Genomic DNA, 24,277 nt, shown 5'->3' on the forward strand with positions numbered 1-24,277 from the left:
GTGTGTATGTGCAGTATAGCAGGAGAGGGGATGGAACCCAGGACCTCGTGCTGGTGAGGCTACTGCTCTGCCAGTGGGCTATGTCCCCCAACCCTATGTATTCTTTTTTTTTTTAATTTTTTTTTAGTTGTAAGATGGGTGCTACCACTGAGCCACAACCCCAGCCCCCTGTGTATTAAAAAGGTATCGACTCTATGTCTTTATGCTTCTGCTCCTCCAATGATAAAACAATGACACAAGTTTTAATGTTTTGGAGGTTAAGATTATGGTCATGCAGTATTCTTTGATTTGGGAAAACTTGTTTAACAGTGCCATGAAAGTATTACTATTATTACTAATTCTTATACATGTAGATGTTGCAAAATGACCACTAGATACCTAGGCAACAGTCTGTTTGAAAACACATTTTGAAAGTTGCTTTTCGTCACAGAATATGCTGTGAAGAGATTAATGCTTTGCACCCATGCATAGAGCAAGGTGTAAAGGAGAGGAAGCGATGGAATACATAGTGTTTCTAGAAACTTTCTATGTCCAAGTGTCCTGAGGACCTCGCTTTACTTCATGGTACATCAAGTTGTTTGCCAGTAGGACTTCAGTCATGGGTTGGGTCAAGGTGCCTGCATGTCAGTCTTAAGGAAGGAGGTGGATGCCCTGCTAGTTCTTGAGTTGTTTCTGGTGAACTTTTGTTGAGCGCGGAAACCACAACAGGAAGTGAGCCTGTGCCTGTTTCATTGTACAAGTCAGAAACTACGTTTGAACACAGCATTGTCCCTGCTAAGGAGCAGGTATCCTGTTCCTGTTCTTCCAAAGCAGCTGATAGGAGTCAGGAGTACCTGAGAGCAGGTAAGAATGAGGACTAGACTGTGAGTAAACATTGCAGCACAGAAAAAAAATGCATAAAAGAAATCTGTTTATGAATAGACTCCCCAGGGGGTAGTCAAGCTTGTGTACAGCCATGAGTGATATTTGCTTTTACTTCTGTTTCAGTTTGAAGAACTGTGTGTGTGTGGAAATTCTAGTTGAAATATAAATTTATAACATCACTGTAATTGCTCATTTCTTTTCCCTGCAAAATGTCATCGTCAAAATATGTGAAGCAGAAAAGGATGTACTTCCTGTTCAGCTGTCTCCTGCTCTGCAGGCAGTACAGTGTGTCTGTGCCTGTAAGAAAACGTAAATGTGTGCTGAGCTGATAACATAATTTGAGAGATTTGACTGCACCCAAGCAAAGAGATGGTAATGTTCATTTATATATGGTCTAATATTGGACTTATAAACAACAACAAAAAAACACTCCATTCTTCTAACGAATTTACATTTTTTAAAAAATCTTTTGGCCCCCATTGGCAGCCAATGCTTATAGCCTACCTGCTGCTTCTTAAGTTTCAAGTCCATGATAAACAGTGCAGAGGTGCTTTCATAGTGTGTGAATATACACAGACACCGAAGACACCAGTGCCTAGGAGGAAGCCAGCTAACAGCTCCAGGATGCCCTGAGTCATGCACAACAGTATAGACAGAGTGAAGCAGCAGCGTGGCCAGGGCTGCCCTGTCGGGTCTTCAGAATGTGCCAGTCTCTTCTGTCTGCCTGCTATTTCCTGGTACATGGGAATGGTGCTTGGCACAGTGAAGACACACGCTTACCATAAACAATAAACATGTGATGAATTTGGGGAAGAATTAGGATCAATTTGTAAGTGAAGAGTGTAAGGCTTAGAGAAGATGAGTAACCTTTCCCTGGTCACGTTATCCAGAAGCGATGGAGACGGGTTCTCAGGTGCCTCTGGATGTTTGATCATAATGTTATATTGCAACCTCTAACGAAGACTCAAGCATGGCTGGACCTCTTTTACTCACTATAAACAGACTATAAACAGATGCCTCGGAGGTGTTCAGTGTCACTCTTCTGATGCCTGTAATGGGGATAAGACCACCTACCTCTCACAGTAATGGAGAATAGATTTTTCTATCACAGGAGCACCCTCCCTGAAGACGTGGGTGAGGGTAGTCCCAGCTTGCTTCCTGGTTGGTGGCCAACATTGGGGGGAAGCTACTCAAAGCAAGACAAATTCACCATACGGTCAGGGGTTTCGAACCTCTTTTTTAGAAAGCAGTTACCAATTATGAAAATACAGTTTCAACTTACAATATCAGCTGAACCAGAATATTAACTACAGCCAGGGTCCTGACTCGGGTGCTGTGTGACCCACTGGAGACCCACTGGAGAATTAGTCTGAACATCCCAGCAGATCAGAGCCACTCTCTCTCAGAGTTGGAGAGGAAAGGGGTACTGAAGGAGCATGCTCCCCAGTACTGTCCCCAGTGGGGCTTAAAGTAGGTGACATCTGCCTAAAAATTTTAACATTTTAACCTGTGGGTATTTTTTTTTTTTTTTTTAGCTTTTTCTACTCCCCACCCCAAGTGAGTCATTGCCCTCTAAGCTTTTCTGTATTAAACTACCTCAATGAAAATTAAATGTTCAACTAATTATATTGATGGGGAATCCTTGATGGCTTCATCAGTGACACCCAACCCAGAGAAATATTTATTTTAAAACATCCCAAATAGCTCAAAAGGTTGAATTTCTAATGTTGAAATTTCAAAAACTATGGTGAGTTACAAACTCACTGTTTAGGCAGTTCACCTAAGATGGGCCCTGAGAAAGGGGTCTTCGGCTTATGTCCTAACTCCCTACTCTTTTCTCAGATATAGAAACACAGACATTTGGGTTGTATGGGAGCTAAATTATCTGCCTCATCATTAACAGATTCATTTCTAGACAGAATAGATACCCAGGAAGCATATGCCACCTTCAAAATAGTTTTCATTTTCATCTTAGAGATTCCTTTGATGTATGTATACTATGTCAAAACACACTCTACTATCATGTATATCTAAAAATTAACAAAAAATAAATAAAAAAGAAAGGAGATTCCTTTAAAGCTCATAAAAAAGCAATTGAAGTGATAAGCTAAAGCCAAATTTTAACAATTTTATAGTCTAGGGTGTATATCACTGATGCTTAGCATACACTTTGTATTTGTTTGAAAATTTCCATAGTGAAATGTTGCAAAGAAAGAGAGAGAGAGAGAGAGAGAGAGAGAAAATCAATAGTTATTTATTGAATGCAGTGGACTCAATAATGGAATGGCTAGTATTACCAACAGGTCTTCAAACCTTACCACTCAAATCATATTTTGTTTGGCTAATGTATAGTTTAGTTCCACTAGAAACATTCCTTAGTAGCTCAACTTCTACTGTGAGAACAAAAGTAGCATAAAGTGAGAGAACTTAAGAATTCTAGAATCATTCTAGACTTAGAAATGAAAACAAGTATCTATAATGTTCAAGGAACTTTTCAAACTCAATAATACACGACTTTATTTAAAAATGGGCAAAGGAATTCACGAGATAGTTCTGCAGAGAAGATATACCAGGCCAGAAAGCATATGAGAAAGCTCTTAACTTCATTATCATTAGGGAAGGGCACATGAAAACCACAGTGAGGTGGCACCTCCCACCTGCTGTCATGGCTGTCATCAAAGGACAGATGATAACAAACTCTGGCGAGGAGATAGAAAAAGTGAACCCTTACTGCTATGGGAATGTGAAGTGGCGTAGCCACCTTTGAAAACAATCCCTGCTGTTACCATGTGACCCAGCAATTGTATTCTTGGGTGCATACCCAAGAGAAATGAAAATGTGTCCACGTGAAGGCTTTAGCATGAAGGCTTAAAACAGCATTATCCATAGTAGACTTAGGGTGGAATCAACCCAAATGTCCTGAATCAATGAATGAACAAATAAAATGTGTTATATCTGTGCAATGGAATTTATTTAGCAATATAAAGGAATGAGGTATTGATAGCTCTGAACATGGATGAAGCTTTAAAATACAAGCAAAAAAAGCCAGTTACAAATATCCACTTACTGTATGATTTGACTTACAAGAAATGTCCCCAGTAGGCAAATCCCCAGAGGCGAAAAGTAGATTCGAGTTGGAAGGTGCATGGGGAGAAAAAGGGGAGTGACTGTGATGACTACAGGGTTTTGGGGGGGGGGGTGTGTGCATTGATTTGGGATGATGCTTGTCAACTCCGTTAGTAAACACCACTCGGTGTATACCTGAAGCAGATGCATTGCATGATGTGTGAATTCTACCTCAGTCAAGCTGTTATGCTGAGGGGAAAAAAAAAGACAAAAACAAAAAACCAAAAATGTTGAAAAGAGTAGAGAAATAGAGGAACTTGCCCCACGTGGAGTTGCCAGGGTGAAGCTGAACAGAGACAAGAGTTCCTCTTCAGGCTCCTCCCAGGTCCTCTCAGCTCCTCTCACCTGATACCTGAGGCTCTTCTTCCTTCTTTCTTTCCTTCCATTTTCCCCTTCCTTCCCTATTTTTACTTTTTCTTTTCTTTCTTTTTTCTTCCTTCTTTCTCCCATCTTTTCTCTTCCCTTCTTTCCCTCTTCTTTTTGGTCCTTCTGCTTTAGTACTCTGTACCTCTGGTCATATGTCAGATCTAAGCTGAGGCAGCTGTGCAAGGTTGAACCTTTAACAGGTCAGTGTGCAGGGGAACCTTCAGAAAAGAAACCCGGGGCTCAGCATCTCCCACCTGTGGTGGACCACCAATCCTGAATTTCAGGAACAGTGGCCTACGGGGTGCACAGCAGTGGGCAGAGTCCGGGCACCTGGTAAATGCTGCTCGCTGGGGTGTGACTCCTTATCCTTTGGCGTCTTGTCCTGTTTTAAACTTCCCAGGTCTCCTTGAGGCGGCAGCAGGTAAATGAGAGACTGAATGAATGGGCGGTCTTCAGCGAAAAGAACAAGGAGCTCTGTGAGTGGCTGACTCAGATGGAGAGCAAGGTTTCTCAGAACGGAGACATCCTCATCGAGGAAATGATCGAGAAACTCAAGAAGGTATGGGGCAGGCAGGGCTGCCTGTGCTTCCGCTCTGCCTAATGCTCAGGTGTTTCCAACCAGTGCAGAGGTGGCCTTCCTGGGGATTACTTGCTATCAAGGGAACACTAGGTTTTAAACATCTTATCTTCTTGACACATGAAAGGCCAGCTTCATATACAAAATACACAGAATACTTTCAGTTTGTGGTAACTGATCAAATTGGCCAACATTTGAAAATGTTTTTTGATGATTTCAGTATTGCTTCTACATTGTTTTTGAACAAATAATCATTTCAGAGTTATTTTAGTTTATGTTTCTCTTTAGCACATATCACCATCTAAAGTATGATGTATTTTTCATTTTTACCTGTTCATGGTCTATCTAGGATATAGGCCCCCCTGGACTGTCAGTCTCACTGGAACATGGACTTTGTCTTGTCTATTATTATCTCCCCTGCACCCAGAGCAGCATCTGACTTCTTATAAGCACTTAATTCATATTTTTGGAATGAATGAATTATGACTTTGTTCATTTAGAAAAGAAATATAAATGATTATTAGAAAAATTTATCTCCATTCATTCATGCACATAGAAAAAATACCCTCAGAGGCAACATGCAATATTAATAACTTTAGAGTAGTTTCAGTATAACACTGCAAATTCTGAGTAAGCATTTGTTTATTTGACATTGCAAAGCTTTAATACCTGGGTTGAGATGAAACAGATTTCATTTTAACATCTGCTAATGGTGGCACCTTGCTAGTTGCTGTGTATCTGGGAATGCTATACTAGACGTGATGAAATGCACCAGCTACTATAGTGAAATTTGCTAAAGAATAAGTTTTGTTTCAATGTACCTATATATGCCCATTGCTTTTTAACATAAAATTCAGAATGTATATTTTTGGAGTGTGGGAGAAAAAAAAAATCTCTTGAACAAAATAAAACCATAATTAAAATTTAGAAAAACTTTAGCTATTCATAGGTAATTTTGTTACATTATTTGGAATAATATTAGAAATACTCTTTAAAATTAAATTTTTATTTTTATTTTAATAATTTTAAATATTTTAATAGTTAATACTATCCTAGTTTATATATAGAATAAGTCATGGGATTTAGACAAAAAAAGTCTTTAAGAGCTTGCCACTCCATGGTGTCTCTTTTGTAAAGGAAGAGAATTACTAAGAAAAGACTTGGCAATTTTGACAATATAGAAAAAAAGTGGTAACTAAATGGAGCCAAAAATATTGATGTCCACTGGCATTGACATTAACAAAATAGTTCAAATTAAATGATAATCCAAGAGGATTGTAGTAATTTCTTTGAAGTAAACATTTCTCAATAAAATCATCTCAAATTGGCGATGAAATATTAAAACAACTAATAAGTGTATCTAATGTTTTGGTCTTTGAATCCCATTGTGTGAAATAACACAAAAAGGCCAGTAGGCGGGGCACTGGGCATGAGGAGGGCCCTGAGCCCTGGGAGGGAATAAAATTTCCTTGGCCCTCCCATTCCTTTGAGGCCTTTTGCTTAGGTAAATGACCTGGCAGGTAAATGGCCTGTTATGACACCTGCTTTAGAGCAGAGAAGGTTGAAATATCTTTGCACATGAGGAACCTGTCTTCATTTATTGTTTTGCTGAGGTACTATTTACTTCAACCAAAAATGAAAAAAAAAAATTGATTCTAATGATTGGATACTATTACTCACTGTGACGAGAGAATAACAGGGTTACTGGGGGTTGGGGAAGGGTTTCATTATAATTTAAGTTATACCTTTTAGTGCCTATCTCTTGCAAATAGACCACATAAAATCTGCTCTACCTATTGAACCAAAACAATCTTTAACAGAGGCTGGGTCAGAAACTGGGTAAATCAAGAAGGTTGTAGACCTATTGACTTGTTAAAATTAATGACTATTATTCATAAGAGGTTGTCATTGATTTATGTGTTACAAAATATTGGCCTTATGTAGAGATTACCTTTTTAAAATGAAGGAATTCTTAAAATATTTTGCACAAATAACATGCCTCACATACAAATGCACATACACAATTCCCTGTGTGTGTGTGTGTGTGTATTTACCTTATAAATGTCTTGTCATCTCTTTGTATAAGAATTAATTCTAAATATAACATCAGGTTAGGGATTAGAGCAATAAGGTATAATTTCAGTGTTAAATCTTCCAAATTTTGTCATTTTGTAGTTATGTATATATTTTGTTTTTAGTGCCCATTTTAAGTAAACAGACAGCACCTCCCATTCTGTTCAACAACACCTGTATAAAAATTTAATCCATACGTGCTGAAAATAATAGGTACTACTAATTCTTGTGCATGGATGTTCACATGGTGTTCCTCATGCCCAAACTATTTCTCAGCAGTAGAAAACCATAATTATCATGTTTCTAGAAGAGCTGGATGAATGCATTAAGCATACGCTTTCTGACCTCTGTGATTGCTATTTATTATGCAGGATTATCAAGAGGAAATTGCTGTTGCCCAAGAGAACAAAATACAGCTCCAGCAAATGGGAGAACGACTTGCCAAAGCCAGCCATGAAAGCAAAGCTTCAGAGATTGAATACAAGCTTGGAAAGGTCAACGACCGGTGGCAGCATCTCCTGGATCTCATTGCAGCCAGGTAAAAAGGACCTGATTCAATAGCACATGTGTCTCCAGAATTTTAAAGCCTTTTATTTCAGCTAAAAGATAAACCAACAAATCACTCTCTTTCTCTCTCTTCTGATGTTATTCTGCCATTTTGACGTTCGTTCTATTCTCATAAATGCCACTTTCGTTAACTTTAAAATTCTCCTTATTTCACAAATCTAGTGTTGTTTCATGTAGCTGAGAAGGAAGGGAGAGAGTCACATCCAAACAGCAACCATTCCCAAGAAAAGATATTTATTTCAGGAGCATCATAGGTAGCCTATAGCCTACGGGGAAGGAAAAGAAATCGCTGACCAGTATTTGCAGAGGGTATTTTTGTTTTAAATGTATATTTTTAAAAGGTTATAACATTCCTATTATATTTTTGGTTAGCAGGATGTGGGAATAAAGCTGATTGTTGCTATTTTTTGCTTAGTTGCAAAACTAAGCTGCTTCATTATTTGTAATTTTGTGCTTAGTTTTAATGATAACTCTGAGCACCTTTCTCGGGTCTAAGAGGCAGATTATGTTCAGTTTCTACTGGGGAAGGTCAGCATGAATAAAGGGGATAATAATCAAAAAGAAAAACATGTGAGGGTCTTTACCAGCAGTATTAATTCTGATCTGATTGAATAATGTACTGTGCTGTTTGATATTAAAGAGGGAATGATTAAGTAGAGGCTTTGTTTTAGGTGAACTTGGCTTCATGTGGGAATCCATGAGGCCAAGAAGCTTTATCCATTCTACTCGCTGTATATCACAAGCACCAATAATACTGCCTGGGGCTGAGGATGCAGCTCAGTGGAAGAGCCCTTGCCTAGCATGTGTGAGGCCCTGGATTCAGTCCCCAGCAGTACACAAAAAGAAAGAAGGGGAAGGAGGAGGAATATGAATAAACATAATTTGGGCTCAATAAATCTATTCTTGTATATTTGAGCAGTTAGGAGGGTTTGGGGCTACTCCAAACTTTTTAAAATCTGGATTCCTTTCCTTAGCCTTGCTGAATATACATAAAGCACCACAATTGTGTATGCTGATTGTGAAAACATTAGTGTACTTTTTTTTTCTATAAGGAAGACATCAAAGAGGGTCTAACTCAAGAAGTTGAGATTATTATTTGTTTTAGGGGTAATGAAATAAAAGTGCAACAAGTGCTTATCAATTTTTTCAATGTTTAACAATTGCACACTTGCTAGCTGGCTAACACTTATCAATCTGGGTTTGTATGAGGACTGTGCTACAGGCTTCCTATGCATCTTCTCACATGTCATTCACAATACCCTTTGAGGTGGTCCTTATCATTGTGCCCATTTTACAGAGGTAGAGACTGAGGCTCAGACTTGCCCTGGTCATACTCACATTGCATGGCAGAGCCTGTGCTACCTGACTCCAACATCCTATGGTGCTATGGGGCACGATTCTCTGCTGCCTGGCTAGTTTGTGACTTCTTTTTCCTGATTAGAGAGACAAAGCAGTTCAGTGCAGGTTAAGTTCTGGTAATCATTCCCACAATCTCATTTTTCAAGCCTTTGTAAAGCATTTGCAATGTGAGGACCGTTAAACTCTGAGGGTGAAACTATAGAGCCCTCTCTCCTCAAGAGGTCATGGTGGGCAAAAGAATTCACAAAGAATGGAGTAAAACCATGTGCTCAGAGCTCACTGTGCCTAGACTGAATGGCGCATTTAGCTGAAGTTATCCCCCAGTATAGACACACAAAGGTTCAGGATCCCAGTGCTACTTGTAGCCTCACATCTCAGTCACTACAAAGATAACAATCTCTTAATTTAGAAGGAGAAATCGGAGACTGTTTTGCTATAAATACCCTTCTTAGGGAGATCTACTTGGTAAACTCTTCCCCCACCTAGGTTTTCTGTCAGATTCTGACTCACAGATTGATCTTGCATGTTCATGTAACCCAGTTAAACTAGTTAAAATTCTCTTATAATTTTTGATGGCCATTTGGTATGGAGGATGGGGAGGTACTGTGGCAAAGGTATTTTACCTTAGACTTACTATACTGTGGTTGCCAACCGCTACTTAGCATATGCCCAGCCCAGGGATGAGCCGGAACCACACAGGAGTGCCATGCTTTCTCCCCAGTCACGCCTGCTTGTGTTATTTTTGTGTAGCTATTCAGGTGAGAATTTTATAGATGTTATTTAGTTCACTTTGTGAATGACTATTGATAAACTTGACTGGATGATCTATACATAAGGTACACAAGCTTTGTACCATAGTCACTAAGATGCTCGTGTGTACTTTCACTTATACAGTCTCATCCTACTCAGGTGTATTTCCTATGGGAAAGTTTTGTGGATATATCATCTATTTCTAGTTGTTTCCTTCAAAAATGGACCAGATGATGAGCTGATCATTAATTTGCCCCAGAGTTTAATGCCACATGGGATTCACAGTCTCCCTTTTGGCTTTCCCAAAAGACACCCGGCCATCACCCCTGCTTTCTGTTTCCTTGGTCACTGGTGCAGAGACCATGTGAACATATCCCACACCTGTCTCCAACTGTGAACGGCCAGCGGAAATACTCAGTTCTGTGATTCAGTCCCAGTCAGAGACTCTTCCAACTTTTTTCCATGCTGATTCATGAGACCAAAATATGACCCACTGTGTGATTTTTTTAAAAATATTTTTTATATTTCTTATATACTCATTACAGGACATTTGGAAACTTAAAATTCACAAAAAGAAAAAACGTTAACAGAAATCTCACCATGCAAATGAATAGATATCTTTTAAATAATCTTTTGAAATGAACAAATTAATTTTTTTAGCCTTACCGGGGGACTAATATTTCCTCATTGTATTTTCTCACCAGTCGTCGAGGTAAAGAAAAAGCTCTTTCCCACAGAATCTCTTCCCTCCCACCTTCCCTGTCCACCCCTCAAACTCCTACTTACACCACTGTGAGCTGCAGATTGGACAGAAGGGAAAGAGAAGTTGCCCCGTGTGGCTGGCACAGTTGGCTGTAGCTGCGGAGGCTGGGTCTGTCCTTTTGCATGTGGGCGTCTGTCTTTTCCATGTAGCCCTCCAACCTGACAGCCCGCAAGCCCGGTCGACTGCCCTCACAGAAGGGGCAGAACATCTGGAGCCACTTTAATTTCACTCTCCTTTCTTCAGACCTTAGCCGCCTCCTCCTTGCGGATTACGCTGAGCTGTTTCCCCTTCTTACACTCGTGGCCTACATTCCAGGAGATCAGGCCTGGCACATGTTAATGAATGTGGGTTTTATTTAGAAACATGACCACTTGTCACTGCCCAGTGTCATGTTATCAGGCAGACACTACCACCATTTGTCCAGCGTGTGCATTTTCATACTTCTGTGCACAGAGAGGGGGAAACGTCCAGCCCCACGCAGGATCTAGCTCTTGGCTCTGCAGAGCCTCACTTTGGCAAGTGGAAACTTCATGGTGGTGGCCGAGGACTTGCGTGCCCTGAGGATGGCAGAGGACGGCTGCGCAGACGCGGATCTCCCAGACTGTAACTGCGATGTCACCAGGCAGGCATCTCCTTGAGTTTCTTCCATTGTGCATAGCTCTCGTGTGACGTGGGTTTATAGGATAGATGCTGGGAGCTTTAATTCAGTATTGCTTTTGCCAACCTCACCTGAAGGTGGTTGGTGTCCGGAGACTATAGGCTGTGGACTCCACAGAGCTATGTGTTGGCTTGTTTTAATGTTCTTCTGATAGACGTGTGCAGCTGGACAAAAAGGTTAATGGACTTCATTATGACTTGGCATTCCAGTCGTCTCTGGACTGTGTGTGTCACATGAGAAGTGTGGCTACAGTAGAGAGGACAAGACCCAGGAAAGAGATTTAGAAAAAGACCCAGTTAGTCCCTCATCTGCTATTGAAAAGATGGGTGTCTGATGAGACTGAAATTCGGCTTTCACCAGTTCCCAGCTTTGTAGCACAGCTTTCTTTTTAATAAATAAGAATCAGATATTTATCTGTTAAATAAAGAAAGTTGCTTTTGTGTTTGTCAGTCAATTTTGGCTGCTTACTAATATAAGCCTTATAAAATGTTGAAATTTATGTCTGAAATAGTAATGAATGCATTGTTTAAAGACTTAGTTCATGATTTTTTTCAATTAGAATAACAATATGACAGGTATTTTTATTTTGTTGTTTAAAAATTGTTTTTTTTTTTTTGTCTCATTAATCCCCTAAATAAATTCCTATAGATTCATAGGATTTACCAATGACACTTTTCATTTTATTGTATTTAGAATTTGGACTTTGTTTTGGGGGGGTTACAGGCATACTAAATTAGTTTAAGGAAAGTGGTGCTACATAAGTGTATATATATTAGATATATAGATATGTGTGTATAAATGCATGTATGTGCGAATGTTCATGTAACAGCATTCATATGCTGGACAATTGGATTTAATAGCAGAATAAAGGTCAAGTTCCTGAGATGAACACTGGACTGTGAAAGGAGAATGATAAGTTGTAAGAACTGTAGATCTTTCTTGCTAAACCCATCCAGACATGGGACACACACAAGCATCTATTTTGAATTATAATCCTGGATGCTACCAAAAGGAATGTTGCTCAAACTTCTTACAATAAAGGATAAATAAAAATATTGTGACACTATAGCCAAGGATTTCCTTTAAAGAAATAATGGGAAAAACATGAGACATTTCTCCTATTAAAGAATGAACCCTGCCCTGCAAATATCAAGTTTAATAAGCCATGGAAAATATATATGGGCCTTATCACCCATGTCCTGCTCACATCCACCCCCTTCAACACACACAATGTGATTTGCTATTTATAGTAAAATATGCTTCTTAAAAAATGATACAGGAGGACCACATAAGTGTTCACCCCCATTGACTTCGCTAAATTTACACCTTAGTTTGAAAGAGGAACTTGTCCCTAATGGACTATATGAACAAGCATTTCCATGTCACGATGCCCTTGACATATTGCTGACTAACCACTCTGCCTTGGAATTCATTCAACATTATACAGGATTAAGAATTCTGTGATTTATTTTGCCAGTATAGACAGCTCAATGGAATAGTGTTTACTCATATCCCTTTGTGCTTTGGATCTTTTGATCATATTTATGAGTTTGGAACCAAGAAAATGAATGAACTTTAGGTTTTGAAAAATAGACCATTTGCAAATGTTTTACTTAGCAGAAACAAGTATATACTTAATATCAAATATTTTTTTAAAAATGTCAATTGAATAAAAATATTGTAGTTAGAATACTAATTATTGATAGTTAACAGGTATTTAAATCATGTTCAACTTTCTGCCAAACACTGAGCTTAGCTATGTCAGAGAGAAGGAAAATCCAAATGTGGGAATTCAGTTTTGCCTTTCCAAAGAGGTTGCCATGGAGGAAATCAACTGGTGCATAAATAATCCCAGGGAGTTAAAATAAGGGTAGAGAGAAAACTAGCACTCCCGCCACTAATAAACCCTAATGGGATTATGAGGTTGCAATTAAACCCCTTTCTTAATGCATAGTCAGCATCAAGACCTTACCTTGTCTGAAGACAGGAAGCTCATCAAACAGGAGAGATTATGGGGAGGACATTCCTACAGGGGTAACATCAGGACAGACATCTCCATTTTATGTGTCAGTCCTGTCCCATCAGAACCGTAGATGGCAGACCATACTTTCAGTCTGGAGCACTATAGCCAGTACCAGCTTAAAGTCCCTTGTTCATGCCACAATTATTATCAGAATGCACTGCCTTACATTTGTACCCAGTTGCTTTCTAAAACTGTCACTCATTGGCTGCTACCCAAGTGAATTTAGCCTTATGTATGAGAGAAGTGAGCGTGGATTGTCTTGGGAATATTGTTCAAGGCCGATGCCATGAAGTGCCCAAGGGGGGGTTGTGTGTAATTCATGCTTATAGAATTCTTATCTCGAGTGAAATTAATTTGGGGATTCTTATTTTGAGTGAAATTATGAGTCATGTTAAACATGGCAATGCATTTTAATTCCCTAGCAATAAAATATATTGTGGAATATGAACGTGATTTTTTTAAATGTACATTTTCCCCCAAATAATATATGATAGTATACAGAAGAATGCTTTTACAAATGAAAAATGTTATTCATATATAGACATTACTATTAATTCTAATTAACCAAGTATAGATGTTATTACTGTTATTAATAGCTGACCATAATGAAAATCCTTTAAAAGCATTTGAATGACAGTGTTTTGAGGAGAATATCAAGGAGGAAATGTGATTACATTATCATGTGGTTACATTTTCATTTGAGAGAGAAATATTGATTTATTGAAACTGTCATAGCAGTGAAGATATAAATTTTTAGGAACTAAAAATAAATCACAATGTCAAAATACTTTGATAGGAGACTTTTTCTTAAGGGTACTGACTCTTGGCAGAGAAGTATATCAGAATCACCTGGGTGGAGCGAGAGCACTGGTAGTTGGCATGTAGGGACTGAAAGCACACTCAGGTGATTGTGTACTCCAGCTTGAGAAGCAGGAAATACCTGATGACACCAAGTGGAAGTTGTCAGTCTCTGAGAACATTTTCTTGCAAATCCCTGACTTTAAACATACCATATCCTTACAATCTTAAAAATCACAGTTCTTGACGTTTTTTTCAAAAAGATGTCTCTTCATTTGGGCCAAGTTGATACCCTAGGACATTGAAATATTTTGCTTATCTGCTATTCGCCTATACTATGAGCAGTGCCAATGGGGTAACCATATTTCTTGAACTGAAAATAGGACTCATGGTCTAAAGGTAGAAGGGAATCTTAAATAGTCCAGACCAGAAGTCTTTGATCTTATGCTTATTATCACTATGATCCTCCTTTTTGGACCAATCTACTCTCCAACCATGAAAAGTCAATTATGCCTTGAAGACAGATCATTCCAGAAGTTCCATACTGTAGTTATGCAGTTTCATTGCCTACTTTCTTAAACTTAACTACATTTTCTTACTGTAAGTATCTTACTTAATTTAAATACATTCTAATTTCTATTTCCACAGTCTTTGATGAATAATTCTTTGATGAACTCATTGCCAGATGCTAGATCCTCACCTTAGGCCTCATCATCCTGTATTGCTGTGCTGTATGGTAGACCAGTAGTTTCTAAATTTTAGCATGCATATGAATCACTTTAAAAGTATGTTAGTCAATTTTTCATTGCTTTTATTAAAATACCTGACAACAACAACTTAGAGGAGGAAAGGTTTATTTGGGCTCTTGGTTTTAGAGAATTTAGTCTATGAGCAACTAGTTCTGTGGCCAGCAGCGTCCATTGTTTTGGGCCTAGGGTGAAGCAGAACTTCAGGGCAATAAGAACGTAACTAAGAAGAGCTGCTCAGATCAGAGTAGGTGGAAGCAGAGAGAGAGGAAGGACCAGAGAGAAAATAAACCCATCCATGGCACACCCTGCTGACCTAATTCCTCCCACTAGGTCCCTTCTCCCAGTAGTCCATCCAGTGATTGGTGGATTAATCCATTAATCAGTAACCCACTGGTGAGGTCAGAGCCGTCATGATCCAGTCATTTCCTAAGAACCCCTTCTCTGAACCTTGTTGCAACTCTCCTGTGCTTCTTTTCCCCATCCTCTAACTTCAGCCTCCCCAGCACTACGCTATTTCTCTTCTGTTTCCTAGGCCAGGAGTATTCTGCTTGGCTTTCTCAAGCAGATACAGCTTCAATATTATCTCCTTACTTGTCAAATCCAACTCCTCAATGGGAAGAATGAAACTTCAGCCACCACCGTTTTTCTATCACCTGGCTTCGCATTGTCCTAACACCACATGTGTTTGTAGAAGCAATTAAGGGAGGAAAATATTCATTATTTATTCATGCATGAATAAATAAATGAAGGATTACCTGAACATGGCAAGACAGAATTGATCATTTCTGATTGATTAATCAGAGACTTGGCTCATTTCTTTAGTTCTCACACATTGTGTCATATTTCATTGTTGGTCCAGGTTTCCTTTCAGATTGTACATTTCAGAAGAGAAAGAGTAGAGTCTTATTTATCTTGATCTTCCCAGCATCTCACGCATGAGATGTTCTCCCGATTGTTAGATAAATGACAAGCATAGAAAAAGCACTTTTTCCTGCGTCTCTGGAAATAATTGGGAAAGGCTTTCCTTGAAGCATTGAAGCATGTTACGTAATGGATACTGCACTAATCTGGGTGCTGAAGTGGAAGATTGGATAGTTACAAACTTCATACCTTGGACCTGCCCTCTGTTGCTTATAATCCACCAGATCCTCAGTTACCTTTAATGCAGTCTATCCCCAGCAAAATTTGAATTGCTTGAGTGCATATGACATCTCTCTGAAATTATCTCTAGTGTGCTTTCCTCTTTTAACTGAATTTCCACCCAAAAGATGCTGAAAATGCAACCCATGGGGACTGCACGTGGGAGCAATGTGAGCAGGGCCTCTCAACAATGCTCCATGTTTCACCTTCTCTGCCCACAGGGTGAAGAAGCTGAAGGAGACTCTGGTGGCTGTACAGCAGCTTGATAAGAACATGAGCAGCCTGAGGACTTGGCTCGCTCACATTGAGTCAGAGCTGGCCAAGCCCATCGTCTATGATTCCTGTAACTCTGAAGAAATACAGAGAAAGCTTAATGAGCAGCAGGTAAAACTGAACGCACTTGAGATGAAATCAAATAAGCCATGGAACACCTGTCCTCCTGGCTGGGCTACTGCGATTGAGATGGTGACTCAGGGTGGGAGGCCAGGAGGAACGTAGGCAGGACTGGGGAGGAAGGAAGGCTTTGCATAGGAAAGTGTTGGGGGCAGACAGTTCCAGTCACTGCAGAGCTGACTCTTATAAAGATGTTTGGGCCATTGTACTGCTGGTCCTCCAAGGGTGCTAATCCCTCCAAGGATTCTAAGATGGTAGAGGGTAAGGTTGAGTTGTAGTGATATTCATTTATTTATGGGTCACTAGCCCACTACCATAGACTTAGCAAAGAGCCTTGTCTTTCAGTGTGCAGCATCTGGAGAGAGATTACAATGCATGCTTAGAATTTTAAAAGTTTTGTTCTGCAAGGATTGATTGCACAGCCTTTAGACCACACATTAAAGGTAATTTCAGCTTTGTGTAAGCAGCGAAGAGCACATCTCATTCGCAAACAATGTATGATCCAACAAAGCAGACTAGATGACCCTTCAAATGCACAAAGGAGAAATTTTTTTTACCTCTCACTCCTCTTGCTTATTCATGCTGGTGTTTTAGACTCTACTTGCTAGTAATGAGCACCATGAATTCCTAATCAGAAGTCTTTAGATTGCTTTTGAAAATTTTACCCAGACTCTGTTTCCTTCTGTTACATTTAGGCCATTATAGACAAGTTGCTAAATTTAAAAACATCATAAAATGTAAACAGTACATAATTTTAAAATTCTATGAGGTAGGTAATATACTTACTGTATTTTTTACATGCAACCTAAGCCAATGAGAAATAGGTGCTAAAGTATAGTCATATATGTTGAGTTTTTTAAAATATAAAATTAACATTGCATCTAAAAACTTTTTGTTAGCAGGATATTTTTCAATTTTTATAAGATTAAAAATATCCAGGTGTGGCAGTGCACACCTGTGATCCCAGCAACCCAGAAGGCTAAGGCAGGAGGATTGCAAATTTCAGGATAGTCTCAGAACTTAACAAGACCCTGACTCAAAAACCAAATCTAACACACACACACACAAAAAAAAAAAAAAAAAAAAAAAAAAAAAAAAAAAAAAAACTTGGGAATGAGAGTAGCCAAGGAAAGGCAAGACTAAGACTAAAATCATCTGAAGGATGCTAATGTTTGAGATTTTGATGATTGCAGTTTGTGGCTTATAGTTTGCTTTAAATTCCCTAAATTCTTTTGTAAAATATGGTAATGATGTGTTTGAGTAATGAGGATTAAAATGCTAATGACCAGTATTGTCATTTAGCCAATGTATGAAAATCAAAAGAGTATCTAGTTGAATATGACAAATTGTTCATATGCATTTATAGCTCAACCTACTATTAAGTCTCCAATAAAATGATGGTCAAAAGGGAAAAAAGGTCAAAACCCACAATGGTAAATAGAACAGGAAAGAACGTGATAGAGATGACAGACAGCCAGTAGAATTTTGAAAGACAGAAAATGAATAGATGAATACTGATGGCGCTGGCAGAGTGGAGGGTGGAGAAGATTGATTTACGCCACGGAGTCCAAGTCAGGCACAGAATGGTGATCAAGCTGAGCCGGTTGTCTGTGGAGCTTCAAGGGGGAACATTGCATAAAAGTATGATTCAGGAGTGTTGAGACTGGCAGAGCCCCCTCAGCCCAGAAAGCCAGACAGCCCTATTTCACTTTGGCAAAAAACCAGAGGATAACCCTCAGGTCCTTCTCTTCAGGAGAAGGCAAACCAGAGGGACTTGGGAGTGGGGATCAGAACACCATCAGGCTGGTATTCAAAGTATGGAGAAGAAGTTGGCAGCCAGCCCTTCTTTCCCAGCAGGGCTCCAGCAGTGTCAGAGCCAGGCTTACACCCCAGCCAGGAGACTGGAGCAGTCACTGTACAGAAACAGAGAAACAGACCCCGACAAGGGAAAACACCTTCAGATGTGGTACTAACAGGCACCTGTAAAGGCCACGCCCCACCTGGCTCGCTGGCTGGCATGGCCTAGACATGGCTTCCTGTAGCCGACTCCTTCTCAGGGATGTGTGGATGGTCAAGAACCTCTGTGGTTTAAGAAAGCTTCTACCTCCTACATTGGAAACAGAGGCCAAAATAAATGGGTAACAGGGTAAAGAAAGGAAGAATCAAAGGGAACATTATAGAAAGAGGAAGAAATTTTATTTTATTTATAAAAAGTTCTTATAGAAACTACAGATTTACATTCAAAAAAAAGAGGATGCCATTGTTATTTTTTAAAAAAGGAATTTTCAGAAATGACAGTATCTCCTACAGAGTAAAACAAAAAGATACATACTTGAAAATATGAGAAAAATATTTTAAAAATTAATGCAGGAATTTCAAAATTCAATTATTGCATAAAATTTCCAAAAAGAATTTTTTTAAATGGAGGAAAAAATTATCAAAGTGCTAATGTTAAAAAAATGTAAAACAGACATTCACGTATCATAAGGGCCTGATAAGTGTCCAGGAAAATTTAGAACAAAGCAAAACCATCCCAGGACACTACATTATAAAATTGCCAAACATGAATAATAAAGAGAACCCTAATCTCCAGGATATATAAAGAATTAAAGAAACTTAACACCAAAAAAGCAAACAATCCAATCAATAAATGGGCTAAGGAGCTGAACAGACACTTCTTAGAAGAAGATATGCATTTGATCAACAAATATATGAAAAAATGTTCAACATTTCTAGTAATTAGAGAAATGCAAATAAAAACTAAGATTTCATCTCACGCCTGTCAGAATGGCAGTATCAAGAATACAGACAACAATAGATGTTGACAAGAATGTGGGGGAAAAGGCACACTCATACTTTGTTGGTGGAACTGCAAATTGGTGCAACCAATCTGGAAAGCAGTATGGAGATTCCTTAGAAAACTTGGAATGGAACCATCCTTTGGCCTAGCTATCCCACCTCTTGGCCTATACCCAAAGAACTTAAAATCAGCATACTATAGTAATGCAGCCACATCAGTGTTCATAGCAGCTCAATTCATAATAGCTAAACTGTGGAAGCAACCTAGATGCCCTTCAATAGATGAATGGATAAAGAGAAGACCTTTAATGTTTCCAGGGTGAAAAAACTCTGACTTCTCCCAAACAACACTGAAATCTTGGAGACCCTGGCACATTTCCTTTAAAAGCTGAAAAAGAGCTTAGCATGGTAGCACAGGCCTATAATCCCAGTGACTCAAGAGGCTGAGGCAGGAGGATCATGAGGTCAAAGTCAGCCTCAGCAACATAGTAATGAACAAAAATTTACCTCCTATGAACCCATTTACAGGAAACGAATGAAAGCTATTCTGCATACACTAATGGCACTAAGTGATAAGAAACATAAAGCTTGAGAGAAAGAAAAATGGAATGTTATTCATCCATAAAGGAGAATGAAATTGTGTCATTTGTAGTAAAATAGATAGATCTGAAGGACATTATATCAACATCATGTCAAGTGAAATGAGACAGAAACAGAAAGACAAACACTGCATGTTTTCTCTTATATGTGGAAGTTTAAAAAAAAAAAAAGTCAACCTGAATGTAGAATAGTGATTGCTAGAAGTCAGGAAGTAGAATAGGTGCGTATATGAAAGGTGGTGAGATTTGATCATTGTGCACTTGTGTATGATAGCATTTCATTGAACCCCGTTCATATGTATAATTAATGCATGCTAATCAAAAATTTTTAAAAAATTTAAAAAGGGAATTTCCAGGATAAAGGTAAAGGGAGCCCCTGAGGACAGCTGACCTGTGGGCCAGTGAGCTGTGGCCAGTTCGGAGCAGGGGTGAGGGTGCTTGAGGAAAGAGTTTCCAAGGAAGAAAACAATACTACATCACCTGCTGGACTAGGGCATTTATTATTCCCATAGAGAGAGACTAGAAACAAGCAATATATGTTTGAGACAGAGGATTGCTCATTCTAGAAAAACAGAATTTTTATGCAAGAAAAGAAAACCCCTCCCTGTAGAATTTTTGTGTTTCTTTTTCCAATGTACTGAATTCTTACAGAATTATTTGGATGGAATTACATACTTAAGATATAGACTTGAAATGGCTTTAGGTTAAATTTGTCAAATTTCTCTTTGTTAAAAGAAAAATTAATTCAGAGATTTTATGTGGTGACTATTTTTTCTTTCTTTCTTTTTTTTTTTTTTTTTTTTTTGTACTCAGGGACATTATACCATTGAGCCACATCCCCAGTCCTTTTTTAACTTTTATTTTGAGACAGTGTCTTGCTAAGTAGCTTTGGACCTAGCTAAGTTGCTGAGGCTGGCCTAAAACTTGTGATCCTCCTGTGCCAGCCTCCCAAGTTCCTGGGATTACAGGCATGTGCCACCACATTGATTCATATGCGTTAAGTTGAGACCATATTGCCAATGGAGGTTAAAGCTAAGATTAAAATATTATTTTATATTAGGGTTCATATATATCACTATAAAATCACTTATTATTTCATATGTTGAATGATTTTATAGTGATATGTATGTTGATTTCAATAAAAACTTTTGAGTCCTTGGGAATTTTTGTCAAAATGTTATGCTTTAAGTGTGTAGGCTTTATTCAGATGCCTAACACTTTTTCCTAAAGTTTATTCTTGCTCTCATATAAGTCTCTATATTTTTAAGCACATGTTGAGTTTAATTTTTGTAGTATTTTATATTTTTGAGATCAGCAATCCTTTGATGTCCTCTTCCATATAAGTGTAAGAGGCTATGCTAGAGATTTGGAAAGAATATTTACTAAATTAGGAATTTTTAAAGATAATTTATTTTCTAACATCTAGTTTATAAGATCTTCAAAAATTAACCAAATTACTGTTTTACATTCAAGATGTTAGCCTTTTTTGCAGACATTATAACAGGGTGTTAAAGACAAAAATAAGAGAAAAAACATCACAGGAATATAAATTCTAGGTATCTAAGTTAAATAATTATTAGAAGAAGAGACAACCTTGGCAAATCCAAGAGCTGCAAAAGAAACATGATAAAGAGGACAAGCAGAAAACTGGACCTGCAGTGGAACTCTTACCATAAGTAAAGAGATTTTGATAGTCAGCTTTCCGTTACTGAGAAGAAATGCCTGCGATAAGACGCTTATAAAGAGGAAAGGTTATTTTGGCACGTGGTGTCAGAGGTTTCTATCCATGGGCATTTGGCCCTGTTACTTTGGGCCTGTGATGACCCTGCACATTATGGTGTTCACCTGTGGTGGGCAGAGGAGGCATAAGAGAAAAAGGAAGAGACTAGACTCCCCAAATCCCCTTTATGCATACCCCCCCTGTGACCTCACTTCCTTTTCCCCACCTCCTGAAGGTTCCACCACCTCCCAATAATATCTCTGGTGGCTGACCACACCTTTAACATAAGACCTTTGGGGGACATTGCAAATCTGAATTATAGCAAAACTCATGGAGAAAATAAGAAACACATTTTATTTACATTATATGTAGTTAATATGAAAGTTTACATGTAGAAATTAGGGGAAATTTAACTTCTAGTTTTTGTTCCACATTTAAAATCACACTCTGAGAAAGCTGCTGATGGTAATGTCACATATCCTACAGAACCTAGGTCCCTTAAACCATGACACCTTTTAACAATGTGGTATTAACTGTTTAGAACAGTTTGCAGATCTTTGAGGTTTAAATTTCAGTTCTTGAATACTAACTATAATAGGTGCACATAAATTTCATTGAGTGATCCATCAATTAGAATGGAAGCAGAGTTTCTAGAGTCGAGATGAGCATCACATTCATTTTCCAATCATGAAAGAAGGGTAGTCCATTCCATTAGTGTAGTCCATTCCATTTGTTCAGTTTCCATTTTGGCACTGTTCATGTAGCCAAAATATTTCTAGACCATCTTCTCATAGTGTACCCTAGAGCTTGCCGGACTTCATAAATGTGACTCCAGAAACTTCATTCCATCAAAGAGGTGAAATGCTGGTCGCTGGTTAGCCTACCGTTTATCAGGCATTGAACAATGTTGCAGCTTCTCCTTTCCATCTATGTGGTATTTGGGAATAAAGCATGCTGCATTTCCCTTCAGGAGCTTCAGAGAGACATAGAGAAGCACAGTACCGGTGTTGCCTCCGTCCTTAACCTGTGTGAAGTCCTGTTGCATGACTGTGATGCTTGTGCCACCGATGCTGAGTGTGACTCGATCCAGCAGGCTACTCGAAACCTGGACCGGCGGTGGAGAAACATCTGTGCTATGTCCATGGAAAGGAGGCTCAAGTGAGCTGGGGTGTTCAGTGAGGGAAGAGCAAAGACCAAAAAGGAAAAAAAAAAAAAAAGACCCAGAGTATCCATGGCTCCCTATTTCCTTTTGGTTACAGTGTCCAAAAATAGCCTTGGCTTCCCCAACTTACTGCCATCTACATTTAGTTGGGAAAATAAGTAGGTGTAAAGGTAATATATAAATATAACATGCCGAGTTGTGTCTGACCTTACCAATTAAATGTCATACAGAATAATAAAACAGCCTTGCCATGAAGGAATAACTTTGCAGAATTTGCAGTTGTAAAAAAAAAAAAAAAGTATCATTCTTTTACTAAAAATTACATAATGAAGAGACACATTCTTCATCTTTAAGCCCTTTGAAATTTAGGGTGGCAGAAACCTGTGATGTGTTATTACAACATTATCGTAATGACTTAAAACACAGAATCATCATGGTCTCTGGTGACTTTTAAAAGCTTGATATTTATCTTGCTGTCATAGGTTGACGTCAGGTGAGTGTGAAGTTGAATTTAGTGGGTTTTCAAACCTGGTATATTTTAATGGATCATCAGCACTCAACATGTTGCATTTCAAAATTTCCTTACAAACATCCATGGCAGCTCACATTATGTGCTCATGATATTCAATTTGACTAATTCCAAAGCCAGAGCTACAGGGCATGCTTTAAAAAAAAAAAAAACAGCTGTTTTATTTTAGCTCAAACAGTTGTTTCCCTCTCTCTGGTCAGTTTGGCTCAAGGCAAGGTTATTGTTTGGCACAGCAGTTGCTTATTTGGGCACTCTTAATCCTGTTGCAGGCATCAGACAGGGTTCTGGTGCATAAACAGTCTTAAATAATGGGAGTCTGTTCCTTCGTTTTCTGTCTCAGAATCGAAGAGACCTGGAGATTGTGGCAGAAGTTTCTGGATGACTATTCTCGGTTTGAAGATTGGCTGAAGATTTCAGAAAGGACTGCAGCTTTCCCCAGCTCTTCTGGGGTGCTCTATACAGTTGCTAAGGAAGAACTAAAGAAATTTGAGGTGAATTAGAATTCCAAATATTTAATGCGTATTTTGCTATTGAAGTAGTAGCCAGCTAGGAGTTGGTGTTCAAGACATAAGCTAACTCTCCGCCCCCATGCTGTTTGTTCAAATAGCTGGGTGATGACTTTGTGGCCACGTTGATATTGCCCCATAAGAAGGGGTGAAGGAAGTGGGTAAAGGAAGATTTTATTTCCATTTCAGATTATGGAGAATTACAAAGTAATAATAAAAAGAAATTCTATTACAAAACAAGACTTGTGTTTTGTAATAATCTTAGCATTATTTTTATTTCAAAATTCTTCTCAGTCACTCGTCTTTTCTGAAATTACAATGTGGTAGTGTTCCATATTATAAAAATCTACCTTCTAAATGTTCTTTCTCAATTTTTTTCTTTTACTGAATTGGAATGCATGTGCATACATATGAGTAATTTTAATCATTGATAAGATCGGGTTGGATCCAGAATTGAATAGGACATTTTCATTATAATTCATGTCTTTTTAAAAATGTATTTTTAATAATTTGTTCTTTGGGGGCTGGGGTTGTGGTTCAGTTGTGGAATGCTTGCCTGGCATGCATGAGGCACTGGGTTTGATTCTCAGCACTACATATAAAAAAATAAAAAAATAAAGGTCCATCAACAATTAAAAATTATTTTTTAAAAAAATTGTTTTTTTAGTTATACATGAATATATTTTGACATATTTATACAAACATGGAATACATCTTATTCTAATTAAGATCCCAGTCTTGTGGTTGTACATGACA

At 38.5% G+C, this 24,277-nt stretch overlaps 1 protein-coding gene across 12 annotated transcripts in view; it reads left to right on the plus strand.

The window, feature by feature from the left end:
* Syne1 (spectrin repeat containing nuclear envelope protein 1) overlaps positions 1-24,277 on the plus strand; it is a 436,344-nt gene that overhangs the window by 382,551 nt on the left and 29,516 nt on the right. For 10 of the 12 annotated variants that reach the window (XM_071612898.1, XM_071612903.1, XM_071612905.1 and 7 more), the window contains 5 exons: positions 4,757-4,915; positions 7,378-7,544; positions 16,035-16,197; positions 22,295-22,482; positions 23,356-23,506. In XM_071612898.1, coding sequence (XP_071468999.1) covers positions 4,757-4,915; positions 7,378-7,544; positions 16,035-16,197; positions 22,295-22,482; positions 23,356-23,506 — 828 coding nt within the window. Of the gene's footprint in view, positions 1-757; positions 844-4,756; positions 4,916-7,377; positions 7,545-10,960; positions 11,072-16,032; positions 16,198-22,294; positions 22,483-23,355; positions 23,507-24,277 lie in introns of those variants that run through there. The other 2 variants (XM_027939453.2, XM_027939455.3) reach the window with 2 other exon arrangements.

Source organism: Marmota flaviventris, chromosome 6 (assembly GCF_047511675.1).
Source record: "Marmota flaviventris isolate mMarFla1 chromosome 6, mMarFla1.hap1, whole genome shotgun sequence".
Taxonomy (NCBI): Eukaryota; Metazoa; Chordata; class Mammalia; order Rodentia; family Sciuridae; genus Marmota; species Marmota flaviventris.